Raw genomic sequence first — 18297 nt, 5'->3', positions numbered from 1 at the left:
AAAAAGTTAATTTATTTCAGGTCTTCAATATAAAAAGTGAAACTCATATATAGTCATTACAAGCGCAGTGATCTATTTCAAGTGTTTATTTCTGTTAATGTTGATGATTATGGCTTACAGCCAATGAAAATCCAAAAGTCATTATCTCAGAATACTTTATTACACCAGCTTCAAAAATTATTTTAAAATCTGAAATATTGGCCTACTGAAATGTATGTTCAGTAACTGCCCTCAATACTTGGTTGGGGCTATTTTTGAATTAATTATTAAGTCAATGCGGTGTGGCATGGAGGCGATCAGCCTGTGGCAATGCTGAGGGGTTATGGAAGCCCAGGTTGCTTTCATAGCAGCCTTCAGCTCGTCTGCATTGTTGGGTTTGGTGTCTCATCTTCCTCTTGACAATACTGCAGAGAGGAACTGCAGCAAAAGGTTTCTGCAGCAACGGGAGGGGAGCAGAGTAGAACGGAGCAGAACCGCAGGAGTGCGGAGCAGAGGCAAAGCCACCAAGATACAGAGCAGGCAGAGCCGCAAGAGTGCGGAGTGTAAGCAGACTGAGAACACAAGGAAAGACACAGCAGGGAAGGAAGCCACAGACAAGGAGACCGAGATAAGACTAAGTACAGACAAGGCAATGGAACAAGACACAGGGACAAAGACACAGGGACCAGGATATTCTGCCTCCTGGAGGGCGGACTACAAGATCAAGGCAATAGCACAGAGAAAAGCCTCCACAGAGAGGGAGTAACTCAGAGCAAGGCCAGGCAAACTCAGCAGCTAAACACTAACTGAGCTAACACATTGCACAGGCCCAGACCACAGGGTGGAGCTGCACTATATACAGGAGGCCTCTTGGTAATTGGTCAGGAACTGATTAGACAGATGCACCTGATTCCTATAAGAACCAGAGAGTTCAGGCGCCGGCCCCCTATACACATAGCCATGAGGCATGCAGAGAGCAGAGACACAGAACATGGAGCTGGCATGAAACAGAAACCACATCATGGCCTGGAGCAGTGGGTAAGATTGTGTGAGAGATGTGAGGCCATGCCGTGATGCCAGCAGAGTTGTTACAGTTGGCCAATCAAGGACACAATTCCCCAGGCTCGGGGTTACCCGGTTAGCAGCACCTCAGGTATTCCCCAGCCTGTCTTCATCCGGGAAGAAAGGTGGCGCAGTGGATAGCACAGCAGCCTTGCAGCGCTGGAGTCCTGGGTTCAAGCCCCACTAAGGACAACATCTGCAAAGAGTTTGTATGTTCTCTCCGTGTTTGCATGGGTTTCCTCCGGGTACTCCGGTTTCCTCCCACATTCCAAAGACATACTGATACTGATAGGGAATTTAGATTGTGAGCCCCAACGAGGACAGAAACGATAATGTGTGCAACCTGTAAAGCGCTGCGGAATATGTTAGCGCTAAATTAAAAAAAATAAAGATTATTATTATCTGGCTCCTGTTAGTAGTCCAGATCCTTGGTGCTTCCTGGACCTTCACGAGCTCCAGCCAGATCCCGTCTTGCACATGGGCTTCCCCCATGTGCCTCACACAGGAAATATGTAGGACCATCCTGTGTTCACAGGAGCACACCCCCTGGGAGGTATATGGTAAACCAGTCCCACCCATCACTATCTGGTTAACCCTTGAATCCAGCCCTTTACTAAAAATGCAGGTATGTGGAACTACAAGACCCAGCGACCCATCCTGGATTCATATGACAGCAGAACTCTGTGTAATACATACCTGTTTTTCCATAAACCATTAGTTGGTACATCACAATAGGTATTGGTACTTTTGGCAGTGTGGACAGGTGCCAAGTTCTGCTGGAGAATGAAATTTCCATCTCCAAAAAGCTTGTCTGCAGAGGGAAGCATGAAGTGCTATAAAATTTCCTGGTAGACGGCTGCGCTGACTTTGGTCGTGACAATACACAGTGGACCTACACCAGCAGATGACATGGATCCCCAAACCATCACTGATTGTGGAAACTTCACACTAGACCTCAAGCAGCTTGGATTGTGGCCTCTCCACTCTTCCTCCAGACTATGAGACCTTGATTTCCAAATGAAATGCAAAATTTAATTTCTTCTGAAAACAACACCTTGGACCACTGAGCAACAGTCCAGTTCTTTTTCTCCTTGGCCCAGGTAAGACGCTTCTGGCGTTGTCTATTGGTCATGAGTGGCTGGACACAAGGAATGAGACACTTATAGCCCATGTCCTGGATATGTCTGTGTGTGGTGGCTCTTGAAGCAATGACTCCAGCAGCAGTCCATAGCTTGTGAATCTCCCCCAAATTTTTGAATAGCTTTTTCTTAACAATCCTTTCAAGGCTGCGGTTATCCCGGTTGCTTGTGCACCTTTTTCTTTCCCACTTTTTCCTTCCACTCAACCTTCCATTAATATGCTTGGATACATCACTCTGTGAAAAGCCAGCTTCTTTAGCAATGACCCATTGTGGCTTACCCTCCTTGTGGAGTGTGTTAATGGATATCGGTGAAATCAACACAGTCTTCCCCATGATTGTGGAGTCTTCTGAAACAGACTTAAGGTACCTTCACACTGAACAACATTACAATGATAACGATAGCGATCCGTGACGTTTCAGCGTCCTGGATAGCGTTATCGTTGTGTATCTGGATCCTGCTGTGACATCGCTGGTCGGAGTTAAGGTACCGTCACACTTAGCGACGCTGCAGCGATCCCGACAACGATCCGGATCGCTGCAGCGTCGCTGTTTGGTCGCTGGAGAGCTGTCACACAGACCGCTCTCCAGCGACCAACGATGCCGGTAACCAGGGTAAACATCGGGTAACTAAGCGCAGGGCGGCGCTTAGTAACCCGATGTTTGCCCTGGTTACCATCCTAAAAGTAAAAAAAAAACAAACACTACATACTTACCTACCGCTGTCTGTCCTCCAGCGCTGTGCTCTGCACTCCTCCTGTACTGTCTGTGTGAGCACAGCGGCCGGAAAGCAGAGCGGTGACGTCACCGCTCTGCTTTCCGGCTGACCGACGCTCACAGCCAGTATAGGAGGAGAGCAGAGCACAGCGCTGGAGGACAGACAGCGGAAGGTAAGTATGTAGTGTTTGTTTTTTTTTACTTTTAGGATGGTAACCAGGGTAAACATCGGGTTACTAAGCGCGGCCCTGCGCTTAGTTACCCGATGTTTACCCTGGTTACCAGTGAAGACATCGCTGAATCGGTGTCACACACGCCGATTCAGCGATGTCTGCGGGGAGTCCAGCGACGAAATAAAGTTCTGGACTTTCTTCCCCGACCAGCGACAGCACAGCAGGGGCCTGATCGCTGCTGCCTGTCACACTGGACGATATCGCTAGCGAGGACGCTGCAACGTCACGGATCGCTAGCGATATCGTCTAGTGTGACGGTACCTTTAGAAGGCCAGAACTTTATTTCGTCGCTGGATCACCCGCTGACATCGCTGAATCGGCGTGTGTGACACCGATCCAGCGATGTGTTCACTGGTAACCAGGGTAAATATCGGGTTACTAAGCACAGGGCAGCGCTTAGTAACCCGATGTTTACCCTGGTTACCATTGTAAATGTAAAAAAAAAAAAAAAAAAAAAAAAAAAACACTACATACTTACATTCCGGTGTCTGTCACGTCCCTCGCCGTCAGCTTCCCGCACTGTGAGCGCCGGCCGTAAAGCACAGCGGTGACGTCACCGCTGTGCTCTGCTTTACGGCCGGCAGGCGCTGACACAATGCAGGGAAGCTGACGGCGGGGGACGTGACAGACACTGGAATGTAAGTATGTAGTGTTTTTTTTTACATTTACAATGGTAACCAGGGAAAACATCGGGTTACTAAGCGCGGTCCTGCGCTTAGTAACCCGATATTTACCCTGGTTACCCAGGGACTATGGCATCGTTGGTCGCTGGAGAGCTGTCTGTGTGACAGCTCTCCAGCGACCACACAAGGACTTTCCAACGATCACGGCCAGGTCATATCGCTGGTCGTGATCGTTGGAAAGTTGCTGAGTGTGACGGTATTATTAGAGACGTTTTGTAAAGCTTAGGAAGCCTTTGTGGGTGTTTTTTGTTAATTATTCTAATTTACTGAGATAATGACTTTTTAGGTTTTCATTGGCTGTAAGCCATAATCATCAACATTAACAGAAATAAACACTTAAATACATTGATCTGTTTGTGACTCTACATAATACATGAGTTTCACTTTTTGTATTAAGGAACTGAAACTTTTTTTTACTTTTTGATGATATTCTAATTTTGTGAGAAGCACCTGTAGCTCGTAGAGTGAAATTCGGTGACAGAGCTGCCCGCAAAGCTCTAAAACAGAAGAAAAGGAGCATAGGTTCTGTCTAAACAGAGATGAGCGGATCGACTCACAGGACTCAGGTCCAACATTAAGGTCAATAGACAATAGTACTGGGTGGCTAGACAGGAGGCCCGCAAACCTCTTATCTTCCGATGTATCTTTGATTTGTTAGGGAGGGGTAGAGTGAAGCCACTGTTGGCCACAGGGATCGTGTGACATAATGCATAATGTCATGTGAGCCCCGGGAGAGCCAATGCCAACACCGCTGGAATGGCGCCAGCACCACATGATTTTTCATTAAAATCATCTTAACTCTCTATGCCGATTTTGTGCTCTTCACAATGAGAAACTTTTCCCCTTAGACCCTATGACATTTATCACACCTCTTCACAGAAACAACCTTGCACAACCACAAAATAGAGGAAACCGGTGACTGCCACCTCGGCGGTTTGTAACCTAGCAACGATTCAGGAGGACACGCTTACACATGTGCACCATTGTGTTTCACACAAAAGGTAGGAAAGCAGACGAGGAACTCCGGTCGCCACCTTCTTACTGTAATAATAATTATTATTACTACTACACTTTTAAACTATAGCTGAGGTTATGTTCACACACTGCGCTTTTTTATGCTAATTAAAAGCTGCTTTTTACAGTACCAGCCGAAGCTATGAGATTTCAGAAATCTCACATACACACACTGGGTTTTTTTCTGACTGAATTGGAAAAGTGCTGCGTCTTTGAAAATTGCAGCAGGTCACTTCTTGGGTTTTGGAAGCATTTTTTCACCCAGAGAAAGAAAAGTCAGGGGAAAAATGCAGGCATCAGGCTTTGCTGCAGAAAACTCAGGAACAGGTGGCACTAAACTGTATCAACATGCACAAGAGACAAAAGCACCTAAAAAAACGCAGCAGAAAAAAAAAAAAAAAAAAGCAGCAAAACCTGCTTTTTTTTTTTTTTTTTTATAAACAGCCTCTTTACTGCCAAGAAAACAGTAAAGAAGGAAAAAAAAAAAACACAACAAAAGCCACGTGTGAACATAGCCTAAGAGTCCACAAGTTTCCATTCATCACAACAATTTACGGTAGCTATTGCGGGATGAAGCCGCCCGTTTCACATCCAGAATAACCCCACAGAACAAGCGCTGCCAGATTGGATTTCCGTGGTCATTAAAAATGGATTGCCTTCACTTATTAGAAGTTGTGAAGCACGCGGGGAGGAAGCAGGTCAGCGCAAGGATGACAGAGCGGAGCTTTGTAAGCAGAAAAGAAGGGCGGCTCAGCACTACGCCAGCTCCGCTACGCTGCACTTACAGCAGGATCCCGCACCAAATGGATTCCTTGCTTCTTTTCCAAAGTGCTAGGAAATCTGTGATCACTTGAAGCTCTTAAAAGCAGGAAAACTCGACGTGTTTTCTTCAAGTTGTAATTTGAGATGATGTCGCAACATGTAAAAGTGAAGAAGGTGACATTCTCTCTCTATGGTGTAAACTGTATCCAAGAGGTGACGGATTATGAAATATCCTGAGAGCAGTTGCAGAAATGACTATCCCTTTATTCCAATAATCCAGCACTTACAGGGAGCCTGGCAGCACAAAACAACGGTTCAAACCAAACAAGCGCTTGGTGCCCCCTTGGTGTGGCCAAGGACGCCACTGCGGCGTTCCACTTAGTTGTTTCCCATCCATCTCCGCCGTCGTCGCCTTCTTTGATTGACAGCTCTGGCTTTTAAAGAGTCAGAGGAGTGCAGAGCAATATGGTAAAAAAAAAAAAAGTAGGTGGGAAGGTGCAGTGCCCAGTTTGGCCACACCAAGGGTGCACCGAGTGCCAGTGCTTGGTATGAACAGTCATTCTGTGCTGATTGACTCCCTGTAACTTAGAGCTGCAAGTTACGATAATTAGCAGTCAGTAACCATAAATTATCAAACGACTGATATCTGAGACTATATCTCCAAGCACATGATCACAGAGGATTCCCTGGACAGCTGGGACTGACAGCTCAGCGTAGCCTCCAGCCACCAACATCATCATTGATCCCCCTTCACAGGAGAGTTTCAGCATAAATCTTCCAAGGCAACTGGCCTTTTTTTTTAATTGAAACCGCTTCTATGCAAAATCACGAATGCTCACTGTTGGCAGCCAACACACCCGAGCTCAGGTAGATGATAGCTACATAAGAAGTCGATGGAAATAACGAAACACACTTTTTACAAAGATTGTGCTTCATACACCAGACTTCAACAGCAGCACAATGGAGTAAGAGGTGGCAAATTAATTAAGATCATAAAGTTTCTCCTTGAGGAGACAGTCGGGCATAGGGAGACAGAGGCCAAGGAATGCCCCCTGGGAAAAGGGAAGAAAATCTCCAACAAGAAGGGTTTATAGCGCCACCTATTGGAGGTAGCAATCCTACAAGTCAGTATTGCCCCTTTATTGAGCCTTGCCTCTTTATTGAGCCTTGCCCCATGACTTAGGATAAAAGGAAACACTAGAATGAAGAACTCCATGTGCAGATAACCGTTTCAGGGGTTCTGCCCCTCGACAATCGATAGTAGGGGGCATATTGGCCGGGTTAGAGGTCTTAGGAAGCTCATGAGCTGACAGCTTGTGTGCAGCCATAATATAACCTGATGCATAAAGCCTAAATCCCAATTCTCCTGTAATTGACAGGTCTTCCTCATTTCACCAGACACTTGTACACTTTCTTCCGAATGAAATCTATGGAAAACGCATCTTTTTTTGTCTTTAAATAATCTGCTTTGCACATATGCAATGGCTGCACAGTTTCCCCAAGGGTGGAGGGCTTATTCCTCTGTTGCCTTATGTCTTGGTCATGGAGACAGTATTAGCAGAGGTTGCAGAACACCGGCTTCTTCAAATAGACCGACCGCAAGATAAAGGGTTCACAGATCTGCAGCACATCACTGACATACCTGGGCAGCTGCCAAACAGGAACTCCTCACTGCGCCGCCAATGGGGCTCTGCCATATACAGGGGCCCTGCGAGACAGGTATGCCCATTCTCCCATATTGCACACATACCTGTCTTGCAGGGCCCCTGTATATATAATATATATATTAGATAAAAGGGAACAGCACAACTCTAGTACTTATCTTCAGGTGCAGGGCCTCAAGCAACCAGTCCAGTGATTGCAGCAAGTTTACAGACACTCAAAAAAGAGGCAGCACTCCATAGTTTAAGTGAAAAATGTGGAAGGTTTAATCGACCCACATAGCCGGGCGACATTTCAGCTCCATCTGAGCCTTTATCAAGCTTGATATAGGCTCAGATGGAGCTGAAACGTCACCCGGCTATGGAGTGCTGCCTCTTTTATGAGTGTATATGTATATACATTTTACATATATTTTTTTTTTTTGCACAGACTCCTTGTTACATGGAGCTGGTCATGTAAGCCTGCCCCATTCCTTTTTTTTTTTTTTTTGCCGACTGGTTTAGACTATTTAAATGAATGGATCCACAGAAATGATGTACAGCACAGGGATGGTACCGTTTCTTGACCTGTTTGATGCTTTGGAAACTCATCCATCGTTTGTTTTAGTTTTTTTGCATAAGTGAAAAACAGAACGCATGGAACATGATCGGATGAAAAATTGACCATCACACGGGGAATGCAAGATGGATCTATTAATTTAGTCGTCATGCTCCTGCTAGCTAAGGAAGTACCGTAATTCCAATGAAAGAGGCAGGAAACTTTTGTGTATGTGTATATATATATATATATATATATATATATATATATATATATATATATATATATATATATATATATATATGTAACTTTTGTGTATATATATATATATATATATATATATATATATATATGTATATATATATGTAACTTTTGTGTATATATATATATATATATATATATATATATATATATATATATATATATATATATATATATATATATATATATATATATATATATATATATATATATATATATATATCTACACACACACACATACACACACACACACATACACAAAACTTTCCTGCCTCTTTTATTGGAGTTACTTCCATGGCTAGCAGGAGCATGACGACTAAATTAATAGATCCATCTTGCATTCCCCGTGTGATGGTCAATTTTTCATCCGATCGTGTTCCATGCGTTCTGTTTTTCACTTATGCAAAAAAACTAAAACAAACGATGAATGAGTTTCCAAAGCATCAAGCAACAGGTCAAGAAACGGTACCATCCCTGTGCTGTACATCATTTCTGTGGATCCATTCATTTAAATAGTCTAAACCAGTCGGCAAAAAAAAAAAGGAATGGGGCAGGCTTACATGACCAGCTCCATTGAACAAGGAGTCTGTGCAAAAAAAAAAAAAAAAATTGGACATCGAGCAGTCTGCAGCCAGGTAATAAATTGGAATTTTTGGTAATTGCTGTTTATGCAGTTTTCCCAAGTATAAACCGGGGTTTTCCAACTATTCTAAAAAGATTATTCCCAAGATGGTAAGTTATCCCCTATCCATATTCCAGCAATCTGAAGTATGGAGGTTGGCATGTTGGATTTCCGCTCCATTCGTTAACTAAGAGTATAAAGTACTAGCTTTTGAACCCGTATGTGTGATTGTAAGGTTTTTGCCTCCGGGATTCAATTATTATTCCCATCTTCATAAATAGCCATTTTCAGATAGTGATTGCTCTTAAATACTATTTGCAGCCGTCCTTAAGATATAAACACTTTTCTTTTGTTTAAACCTCGTTGCCTTGGAGACCGACCACTGCTGCTAGACAGCAGACTATGAGCAGTGCTTACAAGCTGTTTTCTATTCCGTTTGTAAACACTGTCTTGAAGCTGGACAGGATCCCTGCAGCGCGTGGTTGCCTCCAAATGACGGACAGCTTCAGCACAGTGTTTAAATAACTAGACAGCAGAGGTGGTCGGTCTCCTAAGGAACGAGTTTTAAAGAAAAAAGTAAGGTGTTAACATCTCAAGAGCAGATGAAAATTTTAATAAGCAGCAAACTGCTTGTTCTTTTTACAGGAACTATCCGACAATATCCATCTACAAAGATGAGAGTAACCCTTTAAGGGTGCCTTATCGCCCAATGGAGGGTTGTTTCCATAACTCCATAGTAAATAAACTGATTGCTTTCGGGCAATTTTATGGCTTTGGTGACTAATGCTCTGTGCATTCCTGTAGTAACACTCCCTGGATTCCCGTTATCAGGGCAGACGTTGCTGTTTCCATGTGTCTGACGTCCAGTGGATGGACCTTGTCTAGCGAGCGCTCGGGTCAGTAACGGCCGTAATCTCTGGGGTATCGATCACAGTGGTGGTGCCTGCATGGTGTTCCCCTGGATTATAGGAGTCCATCCATATGCTGGGCAAAGGTCGCTGGGCAGACATCCTCACTGCACGTCCACCCAATAGACGGCCAAACTCGCCTTATAGCAGGGACCTTAGTAATAGGATAAATGGCTTATGGGATTCCCATCATGTTGCCCATGAGAGAAGACCACAGGTGCATGCACTTATTATTTAACCCCTATAATGCCAAAAAGGAAGTCGCCGTAGCCTCAGGCATATACTCCAACCCTCCCGAAAACACAGACCTGTTGAACTGGTCTGTTACTTACGAGGTTGAGGATTATTTTAGAGCACTTCTGCAAAAGGAATGCAGACTAAGCTGCTGCAGAAGCTCAACAAAGCGCTAGTCATACCTATAGACTAGGATGACCGCTGCCCGAGGAGCGTGATGCAACTTACAGCCCTGAGAAAGAAATATTGACATCTGCAATGTCCACAGGACACCATAAAACCTGGCGCTGTTATTGTTCGGCTGCCACATTACTAATGCACTGATGATGAGCATGCCTCCCAGCTCCAGCCACGTCTATGGGCCTCGCACTGCATGCCGTGAGCCTAGCCCTTTGCTGCTACCGCAGAACACCTTGTCCAGCCCAAATAACTCACAGACAACACACCGTACTAAGACCGGCCGGAAAAACGTGCCAACACCCACAGCCGTGCCCTGGATGGTAATGATCGCATGCAGATGTGCCCGCTATTTACCCTACTGAAGGACGGGTGTGCCAACAAGTTCTCATTTTCTACGACTCCTATAGAACGTGGTGACATTTAAGAAGGGTGCTTATGTTAAAGGGATTTGCCCCATAACCCGCATTCATCACCTAACACGGGACGTATGCAGCAGTGTGTAACCAACGCTTTATTAGCTGGGGACTGGTGATCACACATTACCACCTCCAAATTCCATGGAAGTCAATGGAGCAGTGGTCACACTCACACTGCTGGAGTTTATGGGAAAACACTTAATTACATTGTGTTACATGTCACTATGGGATATAAATTCCTTTTATCAGCGTTCTAGAAAATGGCACCTCTCTTTTAAAGCGTTAATCTATTTCTTAAAGCCAAGGGAAAAGGATCCGGCGGCAACGACAAGTTAAGACGGCGACTTTGACGGATAAATGCGTGCCCTCTGCGAGCTGCTGTGGGACGATGACCTCATGGTGCAAAATTAAGATACGATTTAGGATTTGCACCCTTCCCCCTTAGACTGGGGATAGACGCCGACTTCAGTTACAACCCAAGATCGCCGTACGCCGCGCTTCGCTGTACCAAAACGCAAGCGAGCGGAGTCACATTGCAATCCACAAAATACCGCAAACAAGCAAGTTGTCGATTTTTTTTTTCTTACGACTTGCTTGTTGTGTTTACGGTGCTCTGTGGGTTACAACGGGACCCCATTCGCTTGCATTTTGCTACGCTCCGACCTTTCAAAGCCGGTCGCTAAAAAGGAAAATGTGACCGGTCCCATACGGAGCACAAAGCTACAAACATCTGTCAGCAGCTGCCTGGTGCTAGTTGCCACTTATCCAGGCGGGCAGGTCTGCGGACAAAGCTACAAACATCTGTCAGCAGTTGCCCGGTGCTAGTGGCCACTTACTCAGGCGGGCAGGTCTGCGGACAAAGCTACAAACATCTGTCAGCAGTTGCCCGGTGCTAGTGGCCACTTACTCAGGCGGGCAGGTCTGCGGACAAAGCTACAAACATCTGTCAGCAGCTGCCTGGTGCTAGTAGCCACTTACCCACGCGGGCAGGTCTGCGGACAAAGCTCCAAACATCTGTCAGCAGCTGCCTGGTGCTAGTAGCCATTTACCCAGGGAGGCAGGTCTGCGGACAAAGCTCCAAACATCTGTCAGCAGCTGCCTGGTGCTAGTAGCCACTTACCCACGCGGGCAGGTCTGCGGACAACGCGGCAGGTCTGCGGACAAAGCTACAAACATCTGTCAGCAGCTGCCTGGTGCCAGTTGCCACTTACCCAGGCGGGCAGGTCTGCGGACAAAGCTACAAACATCTGTCAGCAGCTGCCTGGTGCTAGTTGCCACTTACCCAGGCGGGCAGGTCTGCGGAGGCGATGCTGTGCTTCACCGTCTTCTCCTCGTTTTCCAGGAACGCCAGCGCACGGTGCAGCCTGGAGCTTTTATTCCCTTTATTTTTCCTGAACCACATAAGGAAGACCAGAGCGATGAGCAGCCAGCTGAAGCTCAGCCCCAAGTATCCCAGCACGTACACAGGGAAGATCAGCACAAAAGTCTTGGAGAACTGATAGAAGAGTCCTGTGATATCCACACTGATCATGCCAGGCTCCTCGGGGGGCACAGCAGGGCAGCCAGCCCCCTCCTGCACAGCGCCCTCGTCCTGGGTCATCCTGCACCGCTCACCAGGCTTCAGAGAATGGCTCAGCCAGCAGCCCACATCAGGAGCTGCCGCCCACCCTGCGCCCTCCACAGCAGGCTCCCAGTGCTGAGCTGTCCCTCCTCGCCTCTGCCATGCACAGCGCCGCTGCCAGCGCCTGCTCCTGCTCCTGTGTGACTCAGGCCCCGCCCACCGTCCGGCCACAGCGGCAGTATGCGCGGGGAGGCGGAGCTGCTGCGGATTTTTTTTTATCCTTTTTTTTTCAAGCAGCTTTATTTAAACAAATATGTTAACAATGAGAGCAAAAGTGATCCTCATGCAAGCATTTCACGCATTACTTTAGCTAAAAGGGTTCTCCAATTTTGTTTTTAAACTTTAAAGGGTTAATCATTTTGGGGGCACTTTTATATTTTTTTTACTTTAATCGCATGCATGTATTTTGGAATAAAAATCATTTTTGTATAGTGGGATTTCGTTAAAAAAAAATTGCACCTTTTGGCTTTTATGGGATTTTTTTAGCTGCACGTTCAACTTTGATATGGTTTGTGTTTATAAAAAAGAAAAAGACAAAAAAAGTTATACAAGTAAAATTGCAAAAGAAATAAAATAAAAACAACATGGGGGAGAAATGGGAGAGAGCTCACCCGCTAATATAAAGGGTAATGTGTTATGAAGGCAATCCAGTAACACAGTGTGCAGTAATCAGAGCACATACAGTGATCTGACAATAACCCAAAAACAATAGAACGAGCTCTGAGACGTGGAATCTCTGTAGACCGCAATACCTGAACCTATCCTAAACACAACTAAAGGCAGCTGTGGATTGCGCCTGACACTACCTATGCAACTCGGCACAGCCTGAGGAACTGACTAGCCTGAAGATAGAAATACAAGCCTGACTTGCCTCAGAGAAATACCCCAAAGGAAAAGGCAGCCCCCCACATATAATGACTGTTAGCAAGATGAAAAGACAAAACGTAGGGATGAAATAGATTCAGCAAAGTGAGGCCCGATATTCTAGATAGAGCGAGGATAGCAAAGAGAACTTTGCAGTCTACAAAAAACCCTAAAGCAAAAAACCACGCAAAGGGGCAAAAAGACCCACCGTGCCGAACTAACGGCACGGCGGTACACCCTTTGCGTCTCAGAGCTTCCAGCAAAAACGAATAGACAAGCTGGACAGAAAAAACAGCAACAAAAGGAAAGAAGCACTTATCTAAGCAGAGCAGCAGGCCACAGGAAAGATCCAAAGCTCAGATCCAACACTGGAACATTGACAAGGAGCAAGGAAGACAGAATCAGGTGGAGTTAAATAACAAGGCAGCCAACGAGCTCACCAGAACACCTGAGGGAGGAAGCCCAGAAGCTGCAGTACCACTTGTGACCACAGGAGTGAATTCAGCCGCAGAATTCACAACAGTACCCCCCCCTTGAGGAGGGGTCACCGAACCCTCACCAGAGCCCCCAGGCCGACCAGGATGAGCCACATGAAAGGCACGAACAAGATCTGGAGCATGGACATCAGAGGCAAAAACCCAGGAATTATCTTCCTGTGCATAACCCTTCCATTTAACCAGATACTGGAGTTTCCGTCTAGAGACACGAGAATCCAAAATTTTCTCCACAATATACTCCAATTCCCCCTCCACCAAAACAGGGGCAGGAGGCTCAACAGATGGAACCATAGGTGCCACGTATCTCCGCAACAACGACCTATGGAATACATTATGTATGGAAAAGGAGTCCGGGAGGGTCAGACGAAAGGACACAGGATTGAGAATCTCAGAAATCCTATACGGACCAATAAAACGAGGTTTAAATTTAGGAGAGGAAACCTTCATAGGAATATGACGAGAAGATAACCAAACCAGATCCCCAACACGAAGTCGGGGACCCACACAGCGTCTGCGATTAGCGAAAAGTTGAGCCTTCTCCTGGGACAAGGTCAAATTGTCCACTACCTGAGTCCAGATCTGCTGCAACCTGTCCACCACAGAATCCACACCAGGACAGTCCGAAGACTCAACCTGTCCTGAAGAGAAACGAGGATGGAACCCAGAATTGCAGAAAAATGGAGAGACCAAGGTAGCCGAGCTGGCCCGATTATTAAGGGCGAACTCAGCCAACGGCAAAAAGGACACCCAATCATCCTGGTCTGCAGAAACAAAACATCTCAGATATGTTTCCAAGGTCTGATTGGTTCGTTCGGTCTGGCCATTAGTCTGAGGATGGAAAGCCGAGGAAAAAGACAGGTCAATGCCCATCCTACCACAAAAGGCTCGCCAGAACCTTGAAACAAACTGGGAACCTCTGTCAGAAACAATATTCTCAGGAATGCCATGCAAACGAACCACATGCTGGAAGAACAAAGGCACCAAATCAGAGGAGGAAGGCAATTTAACCAAGGGCACCAGATGGACCATTTTAGAAAAGCGATCACAGACCACCCAAATGACTGACATCTTTTGAGAAACGGGAAGGTCAGAAATGAAATCCATCGAAATATGTGTCCAAGGCCTCTTCGGGACCGGCAAGGGCAAAAGCAACCCACTGGCACGTGAACAGCAGTGCTTAGCCCTAGCACAAATCCCACAGGACTGCACAAAAGTACGTACATCCCGTGACAGAGATGGCCACCAGAAGGATCTAGCCACTAACTCTCTGGTACCAAAGATTCCTGGATGACCAGCCAACACCGAACAATGAAGTTCAGAGATAACTTTACTAGTCCACCTATCAGGGACGAACAGTTTCTCGGCCGGACAACGATCAGGTTTATTAGCCTGAAATTTTTGCAACACTCGCCGCAAATCAGGGGAGATGGCAGACACAATGACTCCTTCCTTGAGGATACTCGCCGGCTCAGATAAACCCGGAGAGTCGGGCACAAAACTCCTAGACAGAGCATCCGCCTTCACATTTTTAGAGCCCGGAAGGTACGAAATCACAAAATCGAAGCGAGCAAAAAATAACGACCAACGGGCCTGTCTAGGATTCAAGCGCTTGGCAGACTCGAGATAAGTAAGGTTCTTATGATCAGTCAATACCACCACGCGATGCTTAGCTCCTTCAAGCCAATGACGCCACTCCTCGAATGCCCACTTCATGGCCAGCAACTCTCAGTTTCCCACATCATAATTACGCTCAGCAGCAGAAAACTTCCTGGAAAAGAAAGCACATGGTTTCAACACTGAGCAACCAGAACCTCTCTGTGACAAAACCGCCCCTGCTCCAATCTCAGAAGCATCAACCTCGACCTGGAACGGAAGAGAAACATCTGGTTGACACAACACAGGGGCAGAACAAAAACGACGCTTCAACTCCTGAAAAGCTTCCACGGCAGCAGAAGACCAATTAACCAAATCAGCACCCTTCTTGGTCAAATCGGTCAATGGTTTGGCAATGCTAGAAAAATTACAGATGAAGCGACGATAAAAATTAGCAAAGCCCAGGAACTTTTGCAGACTTTTCAGAGATGTCGGCTGAGTCCAATCCTGGATGGCTTGGACCTTAACCGGATCCATCTCGATAGTAGAAGGGGAAAAGATGAACCCCAAAAATGAAACTTTCTGCACACCGAAGAGACACTTTGATCCCTTCACGAACAAAGAATTAGCACGCAGGACCTGGAAAACCATTCTGACCTGCTTCACATGAGACTCCCAATCATCTGAGAAGATCAAAATGTCATCCAAGTAAACAATCAGGAATTTATCCAGATACTCACGGAAGATGTCATGCATAAAAGACTGAAAAACAGATGGAGCATTGGCAAGTCCGAACGGCATCACTAGATACTCAAAATGACCCTCGGGCGTATTAAATGCCGTTTTCCATTCATCTCCTTGCCTGATTCTCACCAGATTATACGCACCACGAAGATCTATCTTAGTGAACCAACTAGCCCCCTTAATCCGAGCAAACAAGTCAGATAACAATGGCAAGGGATACTGAAACTTAACAGTGATCTTATTAAGAAGGCGGTAATCAATACACGGTCTCAGCGAACCATCCTTCTTGGCTGCAAAAAAGAACCCTGCTCCCAGTGGTGATGACGATGGGCGAATATGTCCCTTCTCCAGGGATTCCTTCACATAACTGCGCATAGCGGTGTGTTCAGGCACGGATAAATTAAATAAACGACCTTTAGGGAATTTACTACCAGGAATCAAATTGATAGCACAATCACAATCCCTATGCGGAGGTAGGGCATCGGACTTGGGCTCTTCAAATACATCCTGATAATCAGACAAGAACTCTGGGACCTCAGAAGGAGTGGATGACGAAATAGACAAAAATGGAACATCACCATGTACTCCCTGACAACCCCAGCTGGTTACCGACATAGAGTTCCAATCCAATACTGGATTATGGGTTTGTAGCCATGGCAACCCCAACACGACCACATCATGCAGATTATGTAGCACCAGAAAGCGAATAACTTCCTGATGTGCAGGAGCCATGCACATGGTCAGCTGGGCCCAGTACTGAGGTTTATTCTTGGCCAAAGGTGTAGCATCAATTCCTCTCAACGGAATAGGACACCGCAAAGGCTCCAAGAAAAACCCACAACGTTTAGCATAATCCAAATCCATCAGATTCAGGGCAGCACCTGAATCCACAAACGCCATGACAGAATACGATGACAAAGAGCATATCAAGGTAATGGACAGAAGGAATTTGGACTGTACAGTACCAATGACGGCAGACCTATCGAACCGCTTAGTGCGCTTAGGACAATCAGAAATAGCATGAGTGGAATCACCACAGTAGAAACACAGCCCATTCAGACGTCTGTGTTCTTGCCGTTCAACTCTGGTCATAGTCCTATCGCACTGCATAGGCTCAGGTTTAATCTCAGACAATACCGCCAGATGGTGCACAGATTTACGCTCGCGCAAGCGATGACCGATCTGAATGGCCAAAGACATAGACTCATTCAAACCAGCAGTCATAGGAAAACCCACCATGACATCCTTAAGAGCCTCAGAGAGACCCTTTCTGAACAAAGCTGCCAGCGCAGATTCATTCCACAGAGTGAGTACTGACCACTTCCTAAATTTCTGACAATATACAGTTAGGGCCAGAAATATTTGGACAGTGACACAAGTTTTGTTATTTTAGCTGTTTACAAAAACATGTTCAGAAATAAAATTATATATGTAATATGGGCTGAAAGTGCACACTCCCAGCTGCAATATGATAGTTTCCACATCCAAATCGGAGAAAGGGTTTAGGAATCATAGCTCTGTAATGCATAGCGTCCTCTTTTTCAAGGGACCAAAAGTAATTGGACAATGGACTCTAAGGGCTGCAATTAACTCTGAAGGCGTCTCCCTCGTTAACCTGTAATCAATGAAGTAGTTAAAAGGTCAGGGATGGATTCCAGGTGTGTGGTTTTGCATTTGGAAGCTGTTGCTGTGAGCAGACAACATGCGGTCAAAGGAACTCTCAATTGAGGTGAAGCAGAACATCCTGAGGCTGAAAAAAAAGAAAAAAACCATCAGAGAGATAGCAGACATGCTTGGAGTAGCAAAATCAACAGTTGGGTACATTCTGAGAAAAAAGGAATTGACTGGTGAGCTTGGGAACTCAAAAAGGCCTGGGCGTCCACGGATGACAACAGTGGTGGATGATCGCCGCATACTTAATTTGGTGAAGAAGAACCCGTTCATAACATCAACTGAAGTCCAGAACACTCTCAGTGAAGTAGGTGTATCTGTCTCTAAGTCAACAGTAAAGAGAAAACTCCATGACAGTAAATACAAAGGGTTCACATCTAGATGCAAGCCATTCATCAATACCAAAAATAGATAGGCCAGAGTTAAATTTGCAGAAAAACACCTCAAGAAGCCAGCTCAGTTCTGGAAAAGTATTCTATGGACAGATGAGACAAAGATCAACCTGTACCAGAATGATGGGAAGAAAAAAGTTTGGAGAAGAAAGGGAACGGCACATGATCCAAGGCACACCACATCCTCTGTAAAACATGGTGGAGGCAACGTGATGGCATGGGCATGCATGGCTTTCAATGGCACTGGGTCACTTGTGTTTATTGATGACATAAGAGCAGACAAGAGTAGCCGGATGAATTCTGAAGTGTACCGGGATATACTTTCAGCCCAGATTCAGCCAAATGCTGCAAAGTTGATTGGACGGCGCTTCATAGTACAGATGGACAATGACCCCAAGCATACAGCCAAAGCTACCCAGGAGTTCATGAGTGCCAAAAAGTGGAACATTCTGCAATGGCCAAGTCAATCTCCAGATCTAAACCCAATTGAGCATGCATTTCACTTGC

At 45.7% G+C, this 18297-nt stretch overlaps 1 protein-coding gene across 2 annotated transcripts in view; it reads right to left on the bottom strand.

The window, feature by feature from the left end:
- Positions 1 to 12179, bottom strand: part of ESYT2 (extended synaptotagmin 2) — a 152717-nt gene extending 140538 nt beyond the window's left edge. The window contains exon 1 of one of the 2 annotated variants that reach the window (XM_069729714.1): positions 11691 to 12179. In XM_069729714.1, coding sequence (XP_069585815.1) covers positions 11691 to 12008 — 318 coding nt within the window. In that variant the 5' untranslated portion in view covers positions 12009 to 12179. The remainder of the gene's footprint in view (positions 1 to 11690) is intronic. The other variant, XM_069729713.1, reaches the window with a different exon arrangement.
- Between the last annotated feature and the right edge of the window lie 6118 nt (positions 12180 to 18297).

Source organism: Ranitomeya imitator, chromosome 6, assembly GCF_032444005.1.
Source record: "Ranitomeya imitator isolate aRanImi1 chromosome 6, aRanImi1.pri, whole genome shotgun sequence".
NCBI classification, from domain to species: domain Eukaryota; kingdom Metazoa; phylum Chordata; class Amphibia; order Anura; family Dendrobatidae; genus Ranitomeya; species Ranitomeya imitator.
Note: the sequence above shows the minus strand (reverse complement) of the source record. Positions and strands in the feature narration are given on the sequence as shown.